We start from the raw sequence: 20,344 nt of genomic DNA, 5'->3' as shown, positions 1-20,344 counted from the left end.
CATGATGAAAAATGAAACCCCAGTTATTGTCATTGCGGTTCACTGCAGTGTTTGCTATCCCTGAGACTTGAATCCAACTCTGAAATACTCTGTTCCCTTTTCTATACCTCTGGAAAATTCTCAACAGCATAAAATATAACTCAATAGTATTAGAAAAACCAAATCTTCTAACATGATTATGACAATCTAGCCCGTATATCTACTGTCTCGTCTATTAGTTGGGAAATACTGCCAAATAAATATGTATTACAGGAAGGATATTAATCGGAAGCCTTCATGGTATAATGTACAAAACACAGGAACTGATCTGACCTGCCTCAGGAAACCAATGCCAGCTTTGACCTTGTTTTAGCCCTTTAAGAGTCTCTGAAGTGTGATTTAAATTCACTTTTACAAAAGATGCAAACAAGTCAATCTGTTCCATGAAGATTAAAAATAATAGTTGGAAGATACCTGGTCCAGAGCTTGGAATACCGAAAGCTTTCAATACTCATTTATCCCTCTTGTCCAAATTAGCATATAAAAACGAGCCCCTACCAAACACACTGTGGGTGACCAAGGTCACTGATCTGAATGCTGGTTAGGTTTGTCTATGGTATTTGATACTGGAAACAGAAAAGAACATTTGAGACCTTGCTGTCTATTACCTAAGCTGGTAGTCATTCCCTCCATCTGCACATCGCTTTACAAACACTAAGTTCTCATGCTAACACTCGGCAGGAGGACACATAGCAAAGGTGGGGGGGGGGGTTAAAAGAATTCAACAAAATGAATAATGAAAGTACGTTTTGATATTTACCAACATAATTTCTGGCATTTTTTTGCCCTTTCAAGAAATCCTTTACAGTGAATAAACTTAAGTATTTTAAATACAAATAAAGCCAGTCATTAATGTTTCTGGTTTCCCTAAGAACAGGCTCAGCTATTCAGGGCCTGAACATGTTTCAGAACATGGCCACAGCGACAACAGAAGGTCTCTACAGTTCTTGTCCTACCCTCCGCACTGCTCTTTCCATTGTGAACCCCAAGGGAGCAGTCCACCGACAGAGCATGTGCAGAGTGGGTCTTCCAGGCGGCGTCCGAGAAGTGTGGTGGGAAGCCCAGAGAACATAGCCAGTGCTAGTCCCCCAGAAGAAAAGGGTTTGACTCCCATAGAAACCCTGTTTACAAAAGAATTCATCAAATTACATTGATGCTCATTACTTCATTGAATCTTCATGCTGATCGTCAGAGCTGGGTACAGCCTCCCTTACTGAGGGTAAGTGAAAAGCAAAGCCGCTTGTCCCCGTTAAGATGATGCAGAGCTGGAGTCTGATGTCCAGCCACTGACTTCATCTTCCTCCTTTATCCACTACATGTCCTTATACTCCCCGGAAAGCACATTCCAGGCGACAGCCTTCTGCAGCCTTTGGGAGCTGACTGTGAGAAACTGGAGTACACTGTGTTTGCTCCATGCTGTTCTGTTCTAGCCTTCCTCTTGGCCTGAGAAGATACTCTCTCTGCTGCCATGCTTGACAAAGCATCTCCCATGCTCTATTCACAGCTCACACTGTTCTCCCTTCTACACACCCCGTTCTCGCCATTTTCACACTCCTCTCTTCCTCTACAGCCCGACTGTGAGCGAGCTCCTTGATGGCTGCTGATGGGTTTGACTTCTTTGCAACCTCAGAGACTCGGGCAGACCTAGTGTAGACTCTTGGCTCTGTTGGCAGCATACCTGGAGGGATGGATGACTTGTTGGGTCCTCGTCTGCTTCCCGCAGCCAACGCTGCTGTCCTTGCTGTCCTCCGCCACCCTGCTCTACTGCAAGCCTCTCCCTTATCTGTCCTCTTTAGAATCCATCTAAAAACAGGAGCACTTCATCCTTTTAAATCCATACTGCCCCTATCATTACTGTGCCACTTAACTGTTTTCAAATGGACCCAAAAGACTGTATTTTTAAGTACATGGCCTTTCACCCTCTGGGTAAGGCCATGTAACAGCTTTGCCTCTTCATCTCTGCAATCTTTCCACCTATGATCTCCTCTGTCTCAGTCCCAAACTCACAGTTTAAGAAATTCGTTTTCATTATGGGTCTGAATCAGGCTACAGTCTTTAGTACCTTCTGGAAGTAAAGAGCCCAGGGAACAATTCCACTCATGAGAACTATTGCTTTCTTTGTTTTTGGTCAAGGTATTGATAGCCTAGTTTGGCCTGGAACTCTTCATCCTTCTGGCTTAGTTTCCCAAAAGGCTGGTCTGGCAGTCGTGTTTCCACATACCTGCCTTGAGATTGCTGTATGTCACGCAAGTCCAAGAAAAAGCCAGTGGGTGCTCTTACCATTTCCCTGCACACCCATTAGATCTGCGCATGACTAGATACTATTTATTTTATGCAAAAGAATAAATAAATGCAAATCATCTACATCTGTTCAGTTAAAACCTATCCACATATTTATAAATTATTTATTGCAAAGCATAATAGTTAACACGGGCATTAGAGTTTTACTACTCAGCGTCAAATTCTTGACTGCTGTATGTACTTGGACAAGTCAATAACCACTCTACCTTAGTCATCTCAAGAGCAATATAGAGCATATTGATAACATAATGCTGATGTAGCTCATATAAATATGGAGGAGATGAAGTGAATTATTATTGTTGGATAACTGAGCTCCACACCACTTGATCACTGGCTGCCCCCTAGAGTTCATCCTAGAAGTTAATAGACAAGGCTACAAATAGAGTTTCAAAATACCGTGAAGTAAGTGTCACTCTCTGAGTATCTTCTACAATGAGTTCCTCCCATGCCTCTACACAAGTGCTCACCAAATGTTACTCTAACAGACTATGTCATTTTGCAAAAATTCCTGAAGCCTGCTCTGACCCACACAGCCTTAGGTATTTTCTGTCCCCACTGAGCCCTGGTGCTCATCACTCCCTAGGTTCAAGTATTCAGGGAGTCACCTTACTTTTTTTTAAACCATCTGTCCCTCCACTGACTGGTGCTCCTTGTAAGTAGGGTGTGAATTTTGAACAACTTCTTGTCCTCTGCATGTAATACAGAACCCAACCATCACCCATGGGATGGACAAATAGTCAGGGTATGTTCAGGAGGTGGGGCCAGGTGGATATAGGAGGAGACCCCAGTACCAGCCTCCTGAGCATACAGAGGAACAAGTTGTTCTTTATTTTAAAGTCTTTTTTTTAATATCAAGTCTTTTCTTCATTCTTCTTGCTCTAGTTATTTTGGATGAACACAGGTATCAAGATCAAAATAAATGTGAACTGGTGGCCAACAGGGTAAAATAAATTCCAGGAGAAGCACAATACTAATATGCCAGTAGCCATAAGAGGGAGAAAATATTTAGGACTTGATCTAAGGCTCTTCCGTGAAAAGTATGTTGGTAAATGCTCAGGTAATTATTCTTTTCTTACTTTTGTTTGACGGGGAGCTTTTTCTTAGAGCAATTTTAAGTCTACGTGTTGCTAAATGAAAACCCAGAGCTGTGGGATGAGAATAAACTGTACCATCCCCCCTCTCAAAAACTTAATGCAATTTTATGGAATACTATACATGATGGCAAGGAGATTTAAAAGTCAGCAAGATTTACGTCTATATTTTAAAATGAAACATCTCTAGTTGTTCACACTGGAATATCAAATAGATTTATCTATAGTTCTAATAATAAGGAGTCCTCCACTAGTATTTCTGACCTATGAAAGGAAGTCAGTCTCTTCTACCTAGACTCCTCTCCCATTCAAAAGGAGATACTTAATTTACTACAAGAAAGAACTCAACTCCAAATCCTTACAATATTGCAGAGTCCAAAGTCCTTTTATCAGATACTTTTCTTCACACCGCCTTAGGCTTCTAAGGGCTCCTGACTCCAGGAAGAGGGAGACAACACGGCTTTGTAATAGAGACTGGTGGCCTCAGCCTCTATCACACTGATGTGAAGCAAATCCAGTCTTCTTTTCCTGTGGCATCCACAATACTTTCTGAGATGATACAGTTCTAGTCTTGAGATTATCTACTCTGTTCTTTGAAAGCCGTGGGCTGGGATGTAGCTCTCATATTTCAGTTTAGCTCTCTCCCTGTGGGTCCTGAAGTAATGACCAACACCTAAAGGGCGCACCCAAGCGAGAGAGAGAGAGAGAGAGAGAGAGAGAGAGAGAGAGAGAGAGTAGTTTTGAAAACCCTCCTTTATTAACTGCTCACTATCCATTAGACCCTGAAGACAAATGCTAACTTCATTAGTCATCTAAACAAACCTCTGGTCTAAGTTTCATGCCTTGTTTTATAGACATAAGGAAATCAAGGCTCGGACAACTTAGAGACTTTGACAAGAACACAGCACACTAAGTAGGTAAAGAATACAATCCTTGTTTCTTGGACTCCAAAGGGTATGTATGCTTTTCCTCAGCATACCACTCCTAAGCACTGTCAGGGACTGTCACACCCTCTAGGCTTAGCCTGTCCAGGGAACTATGAGGAGATATCACAGGCTTCCTTGACAAGATATCCTGGCTGAGACTGTCCTTTGCTTGATGACTGGCTAAAACCCTGTGACTTTCTTGGGACATATATTCTACTTCACTGCCAAATACAGAACAATAAAAGGAGCCTATTCCTCATTGGTGGGGACTCCTGGCCTATTTATGAGTTCTCTGTGTCATGTTTTGCTAAGACCCAGACATCCTAACCTAGTTTTTTGACTTCCTTTTATAGTCTAGAGATGGCATCTTGCCCCTAATACAGCTACCTCTTCCCACCCCAACCAGAAACTTGACATATGAAGCTCCATCTTTCAGAACAGGGCATTGATAACTCTAGCTTGCCAGATAGGATCAAGACATTGGCTGAACTACAGTAGCATCACTGTGTGTCAACACCATATTCTGTACACCATTATCTCCTATTATAAAAATAGCATTTCATTATGTGAAATATAAACTGCTACGTTTTATAAAATAACAGATACTATAGATTTGTTTTCTTTTCTGTGTTTGCCTTTCCCACTAAAACAAAGGTTCCATGAGAACAGAGACTCATCTCAGTCACTGCTGTTACCTTCAGCACCAAGAACAGTGTCTGGCATATAGCAGGGCCTGAGCAAGTATTTGAGAATGGGATACAAACTAACCTGGATGATAATAATGATGACAATGCCCATTGCGACTTTGTATGCCAAGCACTATCTCAAGTTCGTAACAAACACTGGTATACCAAATCCTCTTAACAAGTGTCATTTACAGACAAATGATTCAGTCACGGATGTGGGAGCCACTTGTCTAAGGTTTCAGCTGATAAAGTCAGGGTTTGTACTCATGTATTCTAGATCAAAAGTCCCCACTAATAACCACAAGGCTAAATTTCTGCAGCACTTCCTACCTTTGAAAGAATGAGTAATGCAAAATGGGAAAGAGCACCTGGGTTTGGAATTAGACACAGAGGAGGCTTTGAATTCTAAGTCTGACATTTCCTAGCCTTGTGACCTTATACAACTTACTTGAGCTACACGGTAGTCTCTCTTCGAAGTGGGGAAGAAATACCCGCTTCCCAGAGTTGCTATGAGATTGAAGAGGAAACCCAAGTAGAGTTCTTTCTTTCAAATCCTGACACACACACTACAAAGGGTCGCTATTATTGTGATTTATCACTGTGAGCTGCGTGGTGCAGATAACAGGTGAAATGAAGCAGTTTAGAAGAAAAAAAGAATGACAGAGGAATTATAGGTGAGTCAGAGCAGTCGGGGGAAGTTTCTTGAAAATAGGCACTCTCCAAAGTTATAGAACTGTGCTGGGTGAGCAATAGAGTGTCACAACCAAGCGTCAGGATAAGGGGCTCTGAGTCCAAATAGGTAAGTCAGTAATTGTCTCTGAGGTGTGGAAGAACAAGGATGGAAGGTCACTGACAACATTTGCAGAGGTACCTTCTGCTCACAGTGAGTGATGGCAGACTTCCCAGGTGAGATGGAAACCGCTGAAACAAGGTAAGAGAGCAGAAAGATGCTAGAGACCTCAAGATCTATCTGCATAGCGAGGTAACAGCAGTGTGCACTCTCACAGTGGAGTATAAGCAGAAGGCAGAGAGAGAGGGAGGGAGGGAGGGAGGGAGGGAGGGAGGGAGGGAGAGAGCAGTGCATGATGGTAACTGAACAGGAGAGTGCCGCCAGGTCACAGAGAGTCTCCAGGGCCTTGAGAAGGCAGAAGGATGTGCTCCTGAGCCACACAACACGAAGTAAGTATCACAGAGACTGTCCCAATTGTGTGCCGAAAGCAAATAAATGGCTTCTCCACAATATATAAACAAAACAGCACTCAGAGAGAAGAGCCTATTAGTAGTAGTATTAGTATTGGTATTAGTATTTTGTTTCAGGCTCATAGCAGAGTCTTCCTTGGGTCTCTATTCTTGTCTCGAAGAGATCAGAGGCATTTTCAGCTCTGGCACATCACCACCTCACTAGGTTGGTCCCCCTTTGTGCTTCAAAGTCATTTTCAATTCATTTCTGCTTGGCAAATGTTACTCTCCCTTCCCCAGCACAGTATCCTGAACAACTTGGTAAATATTTGCTGAATTGGGCTGCATTTATCCAGTAACTATGGTATAAGGAGCAATGTGCCAATAGACAAGGCTAAGACCCAAAGGCAAAGGGGACAAAGGAGATGGATATTGTAACACTGTTGCCTCAATAATCTTGAAATGCAAATGAGTCATGTACATGACAGTAATACACACCCCATGGGACATCACAGGGTTCTGCATTCTCTCAGTGTGGCCTTTGCAGGTGATGAGGGTCTGAATCCCACCTCTTTAGTGCCAATGCAGACACACAGCTCCTTGCAGACAGAGCTGTCTTTGCTACAACTAATTTTTTCAGAGATCACCCAATAGTAATTCGTCGTAAGTTTTTAACAAATGGATTTATTTAACCTCCACAGCCTGAGAGATACAAATGGATTAGCAAATATGTAAACCGAGGCCCCAAAGTAATATGATTTGTGGCTATAAGTCTAGTGAGTGACACAGTAAAACTAGCAACATAGCTATGATTATGACTATTATTATTTTAAACTCTAAGAAAGCCCACGTCTGACTTGCTATCCTCTAAGTGTCTTCACCAAAGGATATCTTCTCCCACACTAAGAGGAAAACATTCTTTCTGACTGGATAGAACTTGAGTCCTACAATTTGGGTTCTCAAGCTTTTATTGACTATTTTTTATTGTCACTTTTAGGAACTCAAAAACACTGACTTTGGGACAGATGAATAGGCCCACGTTGCAGACAAGGGCATCTATGCAGGGAGGTACAGTCACAAAATCTGCAGTGATTCTTTGGCTTAAAGGCTCTCTTATTCTCTCTTCCCAGATTCCTAGGCCAGAATTAATCCAACAAATCTTTTTTGATTGTCTATTATATTTCAGGTACTTTGTTCTCAGCACTTCCAAAATAGAACACATGGTATGAGACACTATACCCACACTATCTCCTGCTACGATGACATCAGAAGTTCAATGGCAGCTGATAAATCCTCAAGAGCAGAGACACACTGGGCTAGCTATCTTTGTAGAGTTCACATGCAGTAGGCATTTCAGTACATTTTCATGGAACAACAGCTTACTGGTTTGCCAATATTGGTTTCTTGTCTATAGAGTGTATAAAATTATAGTTTAATGGATCTTAATACATCATAAAGTTGCATTAATTATATATTATATACAATGAAATTTAAACTCAGAAAAGTTAGGTGATTTGGCCTAAACAGAATCCTGTAAGTTAACAACAGATCTAAGACTCACAAGTCTCCTAAACTGTAGTTAGGCTCTTTGAGAAAAAAATAGACACCAAAATTACATTATGACAACTCTATGAACACTTATTGAGAGCCTATTACCTAGTAGGCATTGAAATAAGAGAGCATTTGGCATGATCTTTGGTCTCCACGCTGAAAAGATAACAACAGATACCTAACCCAGAAAAGTGAATTAACCTGGTGCAGAACTTGAGAGAGGTTAAGTGGCTGCGTGTTTTTATGTAGTAAGGAATAAGTTTGCTTCCCACCCACTGCCATCCTCTCTCTAGCCATTTCTGCCACAAAACGACCATTACCCCTTGGTGCAAATAGCATAAGCTCCTTTAAATGGCTCCTTTCTTTACAATATAAAATAGACTTAATATTCTTACTTCTGTTGCTTCCCGGATCTGAGGATTACAGGGCCCTGTAACCCCAAGGTCAGGAAGCATCTTTAGGGAGTCTTGACTTCTGAAATATGGTAGCTAAGTAACAACATCTAGGCCCTGCAAAAACAATCAGGAATCAGCAGATTCTAATCTAAGTCACCAAATCAAAGTTAAAACCACATTACACTGCTCATATCTTCCTAACTGGTAGCTTCTCCCTGTCAAGCTTTTTCTTTATTCATCTTTGGTTGCATTCACTCAAGTACCTCTGACTCAGGCAAACCTGGGAAGTTCCTGCCTCCATGATTTTATGCATGCTATTCTGTCCACAGGGGACCTCTCTCTTCTGAGATGTCTGTCTATCTGCATTTCCTGGAATGCAGTTCAATAAGTCCCATCTCCTTTCCCCCTCAAAGAACTGATGCTTCCTTCTTGGGTTCAGTGGAACTCCTCTGTGCAGACATGGTCTACTCTCAGCCTCTCACCGTCTGCACACTGTATTAGGGTGTAGATTAGGCGATGAAACATTCAAAGAGGATCTACAACACGGTCTAACATGTAGTAGATATGCAGTGTATGTCTACTGAGTCTACAATTAAAATTTCAGTCTAGAATAGGTTACCTTTCTTTGTTTCCCCCAAGAAATGTAATTTTGGGGGAAGCAGACATGTTCCCAGAAACTTAGGAGTGATGAATTCTGATGTTGTTTAATTTATAAACTGAGACAGTGTCTAAGCTTTTTATTTCCTATAAAAAGAGTTAACAGTATCTGCCTTTATTACATTTAAAGGAACAAAATGAACAGCATAGGACAAAAATAATACAGCACCAAGTGAATATGAGTGGTGATCTCCAATGGACACAAGCATGCTTTACAGAACCACACAGGAAGCAGGCTGGAGTTCTAGAATGCAAACTTCCTTCTCTATCCTTGGAATGCTGGTGCAACTTGGTCTCTGGGTTCTTAGTTGGTTCACTAAGACTGAACCAACTACAAGCCCATGTCTCCAAAATTCATTAAGAGGAGACGTGTTTAAAAGTTTGTTCTGCAGAGTCTGGTTGTATATCCCTCTAATCCCAGCCTTGGGGGAGCCTGAGACAGAAGGATTGTGGGCTTGGGTCAGCCTGGGTTAGTTGCATGGAGACCCTACCCTGTCTCAATACAAAACAAAACAACAACCACCAGACAGAAACTTTTACTATTGCACTTCTGAGTCCAAACGTTCTTCTTCTTATAGGAAGTCTTAAACCAGAAATAAAATAAAATACAAGAATTAAGTTCTTATATACATTGATGAACTTTCCATTTTTAAGCATCACAAATATCTACACAGTGTGGATCTACAACTATCTTCCTACTCCTTATTCTACCCATTTGCTTACTCAAGTCATCAACCCAATCTTCTCTTTCTAGTCCTTCATTAACAGGTGACATTTTTCTGGGCTAAAATATGGAGATATTTCTTTCTATGTCACCTTTTTTTTTTTTAAAGCAAGCTCCACACTCATAAGTGCTAGAGATTGAACCCATGGCTTCACACAAGAAAGGCAAGGACTCTATCTCTGAATTACAAGTCCAGTTTCCACCTTTTACATCTGTATTTATGCCCATCCAACCACATTGTAAAAATGACCAAATTTGCCCAGAGTACCTGCATACCACACACAGGGCATATAGACACACATCTGTTACTCTTATAAGAAATTCTTGGCAAGGACTTGAAATGGATTCATATGGAAAGAGAAAAGTTTTACTGTCTTTTACACAGGCATATCTCTTTAAAAAGAACAGCACAGGGCTTGCAAGACTGGGGAGAGTAGGCAGACTAAACTCTAAGTCCTTGTCTTGTTTTAAAGATCAAATTGAAAAAACTACTTCCTGTATACCCTGAAGTGGAACTGAAAATCTGTGACATTAAAAAAGTGTGTTAAGGATTGTGTTTTTAGTTTAAGCCTTGAGCTACTTCAGTAACTATTTGTATTTTTCTTTCATCCTGTCTGGGAAAAGCAATGGGTGCCAATTTAGGACAATGTATGGATTTATTTATTATTCTTATTTAAGCTACCCATTCAGAGCACGGGATAAAGGTACAAACATGAGATCTGGCCCAACATCTACCCATCCTGACATTCTTAACTACCCTTAGTATGGTGCCCCTCACCCAGTGCTTCTCGCTCTTTCTCTTCTCATCTCTTCAAATAGGTGGGTAATAACCGGAGGTCCACCACTCTTTTCCCATCTCACACACCTCTTCAGCTGATCCGATCACTTCTAGAGCTGTTTGTACGGCCAAAACCATCCATCATCCTGTCTCTCTAAGCAGAAGGAGAAAACTGAAGGCAAAGTTAGAAAAATCGCAGGAACTTATTTAGCTTTTACTTTGAAAAACAGAACTGGAAAATCCAGCCTTTTGGGAACACAAGGTGGTGGATGGAGAAAAAAGGCAGATGTGGAGACAGTGAAAAATAGCTCCCAAGTTAAGTTTTGTTTCTGGGTAAAAGTGAAATGAAGCATTAATTAAGCTGAACCCATTCTTATTTTATTTCTAGTTCTCTCCTCCAGATTCTACCAGGCTCTATCATGAAATTAAAAACAGTGCAGCACTGACTAAAATTAATCACACACTCAGATTTTATTCTTTTGATGACTAAATCCCATATTAATTCTAATTTCAAAGGACGTGTCCTTCAAAATTTGGAGGCCATACAAAATGTAGTAAAGCCACCCAGTTTCCAGGAAGGACTGAGGGTCTGTGTAAGAATCCTAGGGCATGCTAACTCCTCTGAGCGCTGTGAGGAGATGTCAGCTCTGAGGGTGTCATGCAGCGCAGTTTCCCCGGACACTGCACGTGGGCTGACGGACATCTTTTCCTGGAGGAGGAGGCCTCTTGCCAAGAGACAGAAGATCGGACAGACGAACGGAAACTCGTCCTTTAAGCCCTGTCATGTTCACGCCCTATATGTGGCAGGTTCTGTTCACTGTTGGTACTCATTTGATTCTCCCTGCAGCTCTGGGAATCAGACATTCATTATCTTCCTATTTTAAAGATGAGAAAATTAAACTCAAAAGTTGAACTATATTCTCCAAAATCACCCAGCTGGAAAAGTTAGGACTCTAAAGCTAAAAACAAAACAAAAAAAAAAACACTTTATTTTTATGCATCTGGTGTGTTCTGCCTCCATGTACACACAGTGCCCTCAGATGCCAGAAGAGTTGGGTCCTCTGGAACTGGAGTTAGGGTGGTTGTGAGCAGCCACATGGGTGCAAGGAACTGAACCCAGGTCCTCTACAAGAGCAACAGGTGCTCTAAACCACTGAGCCATCTTTTTAGATCCTCAAAAACTTTTGTATTTCTTTCAAGAGTAAAATAGTGGCTGGAGTGATGGGTCATGGAAAAGCGCACTTGGGAAGCAAGCATGTGGACCAGAGATGGATCCCAAGAACCCATATAAAAAACATGCAGGCATGGAAGCAATATTTAATCCCAGCACTCAGAAGGTAGGGATGGGTTCCCTAGGTCAAGCCAGGTAGCTAAACTAGCAAGAATTGACAAGATCCAAGTTCATCAAGGGATGCTACCTTAGTAAGTATAGTGGGAATTGATCATGGAAGATACTTGATAACAACTGATATCAATTTCCAACTTTCACACAGATGTGGACACACATGTAGCCAACACATAAGCAAATACACAAATCTCTCTCTCTTTACACACACACACACATACACACACACACACACACACACGAAGGAGGACAGGAAGAAACTAAGGAAAGTAAATATTCCTAGAGGTTTGCCAGCACATGTGCACTATGAAGGGGCCCCTCGTTCAGAGGCACTTAGGGCTCCACGACCTCTGAGCTGACTTTACCAACAAAAGCATGCTTACTGTGGTATCTGTAGGAATGAAACTATTTTTCCTCTATTTGGACAGGCCAATATTTATGTTTTTAGCCTCAATTGCACACTGGCCCTCAGGGTCCTAATCACAATAACCAGGTTGATTTCAAGAGTAGAACCTCTTCCATTATAGAGGCAATTAAAATACAATCAAACTAGAAAGTTATCCTCCCCCAAAGCCACCTAAAACAGCAACTCCAAAATAAAAGCAATTTACATATTTTAGTCCAAATTGAAAAGTAAAAGCTAAGGATTGCCTTTTAATATCCTGAATAATAAATGTACATTTATGTAAAGCTTCCTTTGGGGAACAGTTACTATGAGGACAACTCTTCCAATATTATTCATAAGTATCACTTTTGTTTTGCTGTTACAGTAAGAATCTGGACCTAGGGGAATCGGACTTTCTGTACCCAGTGCATCAACAGAGATAATTAATGTGGAAGACACGTCCCATAGCCAAACTTTAGCTGTGTGGTTGGCTACGTTACAAACAGGAACATGAGAAAGAATGAGTCAAACCCGGTCCAAATCACAAATTTGCAGGGATAGAGTCAGTTTACTCCATTTGAAGTGGGCAGCTTTTTAATGAAAGTTTCATTAGCAAAGACTGCAGGTTCTCAGCCTTTCCACTTTTAAACAGTCCAGAGCCTAAGTTTACTGTTAGAGATGTATTTACTACTGTGGCATTTTTCAAGAGGGGCACTCAAAACAAAAAAAATTAAATAAAATAAACAGTTCAGCTTGTCTCTTTTTAAAGGTTTTTTTTAAGGGTTTAAATTCATAGCTTAGGAAAACACAAAATGCTTGAGAAGTCATTATCGGCACAAGCCATAGCATACTAGGGGTCACAGCTGTTTGAGATGGGGGAGGGAGGGAGGGAGAGAGAGAAAGAGACAGACAGACAGAGAGACAGACTCTATACTGCTGAGATGTGTATTAAAAGATAATGCTATGCCTTCTACTCCATTAGCAAAGTTCTAATTCGTGCAAAGCTATGCCAAGAGGGCCACAGTCTGCCCAGATGCAGTTATAGAGGAAATGGCACTAAAGGAGACATTTGTGCCAGGCCTAGTGACACACAACTGTAGTCCCAGCACTCTAAAGGCTGAGGTGGGAGGACCACTTGAATCAAGTATTTTAAGACCATCTTGGACAACATACAGTGAGGACTTGTCTCAAAAATAAAAATAATAAAATAAAAAACTCGATGTAAGGAGAGGAACTTGGTCCTGTCTCAGCTTGATGCTCTGTCTTGTGCAGACCTACGGGAGGCCTGTTCCTTTCTGAGGAGAAGTGATGGGGAAAGGGGTAGACTGGAAAGGTGAGGGAACAGGAGGAGAGAAGGGAGGAGAAACTCGTTGGTATGTAAAATAAATGAAAAATACTGTTTAAATAAAAAAATAAAGGTAGCAAAACCAAAATTTCAAAAAAAAGAAAGAATAAAAAAGAAATTTCTGTTAGCAGGAAGGTCTTCGTATTTTTGTAATATTAACAGGTTCCAGGCAAGTTTCACAGGCATCTGGCTGAAAGACAAGTTCCTTCCAACTGTCAAAACTGCTTCTTCCTGAGCGCGAACATCTGGATACACGGAACATTACAGACAAAAACTGTCTAGAAGATCTTTAATTTCTGTCCTTTGGAGTCACTTAGAGATTTGTACAATGAAAACCACTGACCTTCAACTTGAACGTTCTGATGAAACTGCTTACCCTTCAATACAGTGTCACTGGGTAATGGGAGCCTCACGACCTCTCCCTCAGCCTTATCCCCAGTCATAGCAACCTACCCCCAATTGCTTTGTGATCATCACTGAGAGAAGCAGCAACCTTGGATTTCAAAGAAATGTATGTAGTAAGTCCTCAACAAACACCTCTTCATGGAACAACGAGTGGCCATCAGTTCGGCTATAACCCCGATGGCAAAACAGATCCAAGGGACACTTGTGACAAGAGGGTTGAATGAAACTAGAGGAAGGATTCAGATTCCACATACACAAGACAGGATCCCCGGCCCCACAGGGCAGAGACCTCCAACATGTGGTGTTTTCTGATTTGTCAGCTTGACTGAACTTCATTCTCTATCTCCTTCTATCCTAAAGAGAAACTACATTTCCTATAAAAAAAAGCATACTTTTTTTAGTATCTTAAAATGAATATTTGAAAATTTAAGCTCAAATGTTATTTTTCAAACCAAGAGTCCATCAGTAGTCATTTCAGGGGATACCTAAATCATTTAATTTTTCTTCATTAACAAAACTCTTAGCTTTATATTTAACTTCTGGGGTTAAAAACAAGGATTTTCAACCACAGCATCAACAATAAAGATGTAAGCACAATTGCACTAAACAGGATTTCTTCAATATATTTTACCGACTTCTTAACTGGAATTTATTAAAGGATTCTTTGATTGCTTTCAGTATTTCTTGTGTCTTGAGGAGACAACCTTTACTAGGGTTTGGGAGGGGGGTAATCTCTGGTGTTAACGACAAGGATCTGGGTAAAAGTAGTCCAAAGCAAAAATGGTGAAGGCCGAACCTCAGGGTTGGGGTGGCAAGGAGAGAACTGGGAGAGGCGCGCAAGAGAGCTACCAGCCTGATAAAAGCACCCAAAGCATACTTTATTTCGTAATGAATGCTTAACCAACGCAAATATTACCAACAAGCACGGTGGGCATCCAAATCTAGCTGACTGGCGGATTGCATTCTTATTTTCCGTCTTTTGTAACAATTTCCTTTTCAAAGCGACTGGCTCCTAACACTGATGCTCCAAAGCTATTGTAGACATGCTGCCTTAATTCTTAGTGACGGAAGCAACAAACAAAATGTCTCATCTCTGGACCCCCAGCTAGAACCCAAAAACTGGATATAATTAGAGGTGTGAACAAGCAAACAAGGAAGAAGTAAAGCTGCAAAGTCAAGGTTCTGAGAAATTATGGGACATCCTGTACTGCAACAGCTCAGATTTGTCACTCACTGTCTCCTACACCAGAAACGTACAGATCACGTTGTTGTCTGAGGTGCTGTGGTTCCACGTCTACCCCCACCCACCCCCATACTCTCCCCCCTCATCCTTGTCCTTCAGACTTTCTCCTTTTCATTGCTAGATAGCTAATTTCAGACAATCTCTGTACATGAAACCTTCAGCTACCCACTTGCCCTCTGGCCATTTCCCCACTTTAACCCTTGGAAGTCATACATTTACAAAAGTCCTCTAGTCCTAAAATCAATTTACTGAGGCTTTAAAACCCTAGGGTGGCCCTAAAACACCCTACACTCACAAAACTTGAAAAGACAAAGCACAGGATGACCATTTACCTCCTCCTCCTCATTATTACTCATATTATCAGTGGTAATATTACATTAAAATATCTCCAAAGAACAAAGGACTTCATTTAAATTCAAAATCCATCCCTTGGTCCCTTGATGGAGAGGGTCCTCTGGCTAGCAAAGATAGTTCAGGATTTGCACATTTACAGCTCCTCAAGTGGTTGGTAAAGAAAGTGTCTGGCTTCTAATGGAAGTCTGCAGAATCTCAACATCTTTTTGATAAATATTTTAAAATTCACATTTTTTCTATTAAGGGAACTCTTGGAATTAATAAAGAAAATGAAGTACTTAGGAAAAGTAGACTACTTCAGTTTCCTTCCCATTTAGAAATTCACGTAAACTTACAGGTATATGTTTACACACACTTGGTTAACACCAAATAAAGAAAAGCTAAGACAGACGCAAGAATTCACAGAAACACTTTGGTACTATGCTTCTCATATCCATCAAATGCATGAAGGATTGGATAGTCAGTGATGAAACATTGACTTTACTTCTTTCCAAAGGAGAACTGACCAATGCTGCAAACAGTCCATCAACTGAAGGACAATAACATAGAAGCTTGAGACTGTTCAAGTCCTTTCATACCCCCCAAACTCCCAACGACACGGGGAAAAATACTGCATTGCAGCATTTGCAGCACATACGTGTATGCCTAGCATTCGCTGCACATATGTGTATTCCTAGCATTCGCTGACTATCTCACTGAAAAAAAGTATATATTAAATGTCCAGGTATGTAAACAAAGTGACTGGTAGCTACAGGTTACTGGAATCGATGAGGAAATTTGTCAGCGTCAAAGTATTTCTGTCCGTATATAGTGACCTTTATCAAGGCAGCCCACCATTCCTTACTTGTGGTACATAACAGATAATTTGTTTCTTCTTCCATTTTTGTTTTTAATTAAAATAAGGTATTAAAGTAGCAATGACTAAATGAAGCAGAATGTCTCTTTATAGATGGGATAGTGTTGTGCCTGGGAAGAGAATTCAGCCGCAAAAAGGAGGTAAGTACAGAGAGAAGAGACCAAAGCAAAGGATTTGTCCTGAGGAAACCCTTTCATTGTTCATAGAAACTCTAACTTGAGAAAAAGACCTCAGTTCATCCACAAATTCTTTTAGAGACAATGAACACACACACACACACACACACACACACACACAGAACCATTCAAGCAATGACTTTTAGATTTGAAATTTCAAATCCATTATTCCTAATAGACACTCCAAATTTAAAATATCTGAAGTCTCTCGTCTCAAAAAACTCTTAGCAAGGCTGAATTTGGAACTAAAATACATACACACTATCACTTTATTTCTCTTTCCTTACAAATCATTCTGCTAGTACTACCTCAAAACAACCTGGTCTTGCTTTCATAACAAAATGCTCATGTTAAAAGAAAGGTCTATAGGAGAATAAAAAAAGTTTTAAAGCTTTGTGCAAACCATCAGACACAAGCAAGCCCATTTTAATCTTTGCAAGAAGATGTCTTGAAAAATTGGTGGTCAGGAATGAATGGGACTAAGACTCCCAAAAAATGCTTAAGTTTTTAAAATACAATATGAAAGTCAAAGTATCAATGATTCTCATATCATTTTTTTGCTACTCCCCTACTTCTGCTCATTTGACTCCTTCAAAAAAATTAAATCTCCACTGAGTTAATCAATGCATTCCTATGAAATGCAGAGACAACTGGATCAGTAAGACTGTGTGCAGCCCATGTACATCATTTTGCAGCAAGATTTCCACCCATATTTTCCCTTCTTAGTAAATTCACACGCAGTCCTGTGTTTCCGTCACGGCACACCTCCACATGTAGGTAGTGGGTGTTAATATTTTTAAGACAAAGAGGCAAGAAAGGTCAGCAGCAGAGCTGGAGTTATGTGTCTTCCTTTTCGTAACCAAAGACAAAGTGACAGTTTTCATAGAAACAATTTTACCCAACTAACACCTGCCAGAACATTCTCAGAAAATAAAAATAAAACTTTACTAGTGATAATAAAAAGTATTCTATTTTAATAGATGGTATATGTTTATGCACTCAAGGTAGGAAAACAAGGTCCGAGCATGGGACAAAAATATGTTTATTATTATTTTTTTTTACCTTGAGAGTAAAACCAAAATAATACCTCCCTCCAGTCAGAAAACAAAACAAAAAGGAACATTCTCACAGAAAAATTATGGTGGTGGCTGGTGGTGGAGATTTGCAAAGGAGAGACAACAAATTAAGAGGATTTTCAATAAAGGCAATTATATTTTCTACCGTTGCAATTCTTTTCATTTTTTTTTATTTTGAGTCTTCAAACTAGCTACTGGGTTATATATCTCTATTGTCACAAGAAACCACAACTGATGACTATTTCATTTTTTTTTTTAATGCTACTTCTATTCACTCGAGTACTATTGCTGCTAGTCCTTTTTTGGTACCCACCATCACTGGGGAAAAGACACTACTTAGAAAAGCACTCAGAGAGGGACAAGTGAGAGATACCTGTCATCTAGCACGCCTGGGTCTCACCAGACATCAGAGACACTTAAAAAACGACCACCTTTCACTCAGTTTATACCGAGACCAGACTTAAGACTAAATGCATTGCAGTGGAAGATGTGGGTAGATTCTGAAGCTAGAGGAATGGGCAGCGGGGAAAAGCAAAGGGTTCTTTAGTGGCCGTGTTCTAAAGACATTTCTACAATAAACTCCTTGAAACTACAGTACCAGCATCTAATGTAGTAAAAATGCCAGTATCATCTGACACAAAAAACATTGCTTAGCATAAATCGAATCTACTTATAGCTTTTCTATGCATATTTGCTGGAAATATCAGAGAAATTATTTGCAGAGTCTATCAACTGTGGGAATTCACTATTATGCTTTCGTCAACTTCATTCAATATAATTTACATTTTTTTCAAATGGTCTTACAAGATTCCTTGCAATTTTTTGCATGTACAATTTCACAGTAGGAAAAGGGGGAAGAGGAGAGAGAGAGAAAGAGAGAGAGAGAGAGACCCTATTTTCCCTTCCCCCTCCTCTCTTTTTTTTAAACAAACAAACAAAAAGAAAAAGAGGAGAGGGAACAGATGCTTAAAAATAGATTTCGAAAAATCACTGTAAACCAGAGTTAGAAATGTAATTAACACCTATTTATGAAGAATAATTAAAGTTGGGCTGGTCACAAAGAACAGCAAAGATAATCGAGGTCCTGTCCCCCCTCCTCCTTTTTTACACTGTTTGCAGTGTGTTCTCATGATAGCCACCTGCTCCCTGCTCGGCTTCTCCTCTGTTCGTTTCCCCGGCAACCTTTCATTGGGTTTTCCTCCCAGCTATCGCTTTCAGTTGGGCTGCTCGGTCTAATCTTATTTGTTTTACACCCATCAAAACAAGCAGCCAGACAAAGGCAATCCTCTAAGAATGGGAAAAAGACCACAGCTTTGTTATAACATCTCTGCAGAGTGAAAAGTCCTCCTCAGGCTTTTCTAGTTAAAAATAAAATGAATTTATAGCTTTCCCCACTACCCAGCCCCAAATCCTCTGAAAGCTATTGCTGGTGAAAATTCAGAGTCAAAGTGGGCACTCGTGGCATTTATTCGTGCCATTTTGTGTCATATCTTTAGGGTCAACGCCAGGAGACAGGAACAGCACTCAAGGAGTTTCCCTGTTTCTTTTTCCAGAAAAAGACGATGCTAAAAATAGATTTACTACTTCGGCAGAAAGGTTTTCCACTTCCCCATCCACATCTCAAAGTCCTGTTTCACAATTGCAATCTGCTGGTACTGAATCTCACCTCCTCCACCCCTCACTTCCAGCCTTCCCCATCACTCCTAGCATGAGACTGAAGAAGAAATGTGCCTTTAACTTTAGCAGTCGTGTAATTCGGCTAAAGGCTCACAGAGGTGGTGGACACGCCAGCCTACGGTGACAGTGACATTGTGATTGTCAAAAAACGGCACCAACCTTGCTTGCCTAAAATGTGTTTGATGGAAAAGGCAGTACGTGCCTTGTATGCATGCAATGCCATTATACTTGGAGGCAGATTGTGGATTTCAGAAAAAGAAATACTAATACACACACATACACACACACACACTCACACAGACACACGATCAGAACAGTGATTTACGATGCAGTCCACCATCCTTACACACACACACACACACACACACACACACACACACACACACACACGGCTGGAGCCTCCAAGCTGCCTTCTCTTTTCACTTACCATCTTCAAGCCATTCCACTCCATCTGTGATCAGAAGAAGATGGACCCTCACACAGTGTGTCAAAAGCGGAAAGGAGCGTTATGTAAAAGCTGACATTCCCTTCTTACAGAGCTGCTGCCCAGAGAAGGAAGCAACAACTCAACACGCCAGGCACCGCTACACATACAAGCCGCCTCCTCTTTTTATGAGGTCATGACAGGAAACTCTTTGAAATACAAGATGCAGCGTTTACTGAAGCCCAAATAAATCACCCTCTTTGCCGTTTGGACTGCGCAGTCCCCTGAAACACAATTGCCCATCTCAACGCTCAGCATCCAGGGGCTGCCTCTCGAGGTTTACATTTCCAGCACAGAAATGGAGAGGTTCCTAACCCTGCTGCATACACCCTCAGCCCCACAAAACCCAGGCATGTAGACAAACCTCTTCTCTCTTACAAAAAGAAAGCCCCTGCCACCCCCTCATGATGGGCTCAAGTAATAGAATCTCTTTCAACAAACCAGCAATTATTTCAGCCCATCCCCACCCTCTGCTTTCACGTGAAAGGGAAAACTGACAACGACCTGTTAAAAATGACAATCTCTCTCCCCACTGCTTTGCAATAAAAGGACCTACCCGCACGCTACACAAAAGATATAGTAAATGTAGGAACCAGACAGCAGCAAAGAACTAAACTCTCGTGCAAGCCTAAGACTGGCCAAGGTATAGACGCTTGTCTTCCCTCTAGCAA

General features: G+C 40.9%; 1 protein-coding gene across 6 annotated transcripts in view; it reads right to left on the bottom strand.

Moving 5' to 3' along the window:
- Elavl4 (ELAV like RNA binding protein 4) overlaps positions 1–20,344 on the bottom strand; it is a 137,479-nt gene that overhangs the window by 62,699 nt on the left and 54,436 nt on the right. Inside the window, exon 1 of one of the 6 annotated variants that reach the window (XM_048453380.3) lies at positions 19,617–20,009. The exons of the other annotated variants lie outside the window; for them this stretch is intronic. Within the exon in view, the coding sequence (XP_048309337.1) occupies positions 19,617–19,640 (24 nt within the window). The 5' untranslated portion in view covers positions 19,641–20,009. Of the gene's footprint in view, positions 1–19,616; positions 20,010–20,344 lie in introns of those variants that run through there. 6 annotated transcript variants of the gene reach the window in all.

The sequence above is a fragment of the Myodes glareolus genome, chromosome 3 (genome assembly GCF_982192425.1).
Source record: "Myodes glareolus chromosome 3, mMyoGla1.1, whole genome shotgun sequence".
Lineage (NCBI taxonomy): Eukaryota > Metazoa > Chordata > Mammalia > Rodentia > Cricetidae > Myodes > Myodes glareolus.
The sequence above is the reverse complement of the archived record's forward strand: the minus strand, read 5'-3'. Positions and strand labels throughout refer to the sequence as shown.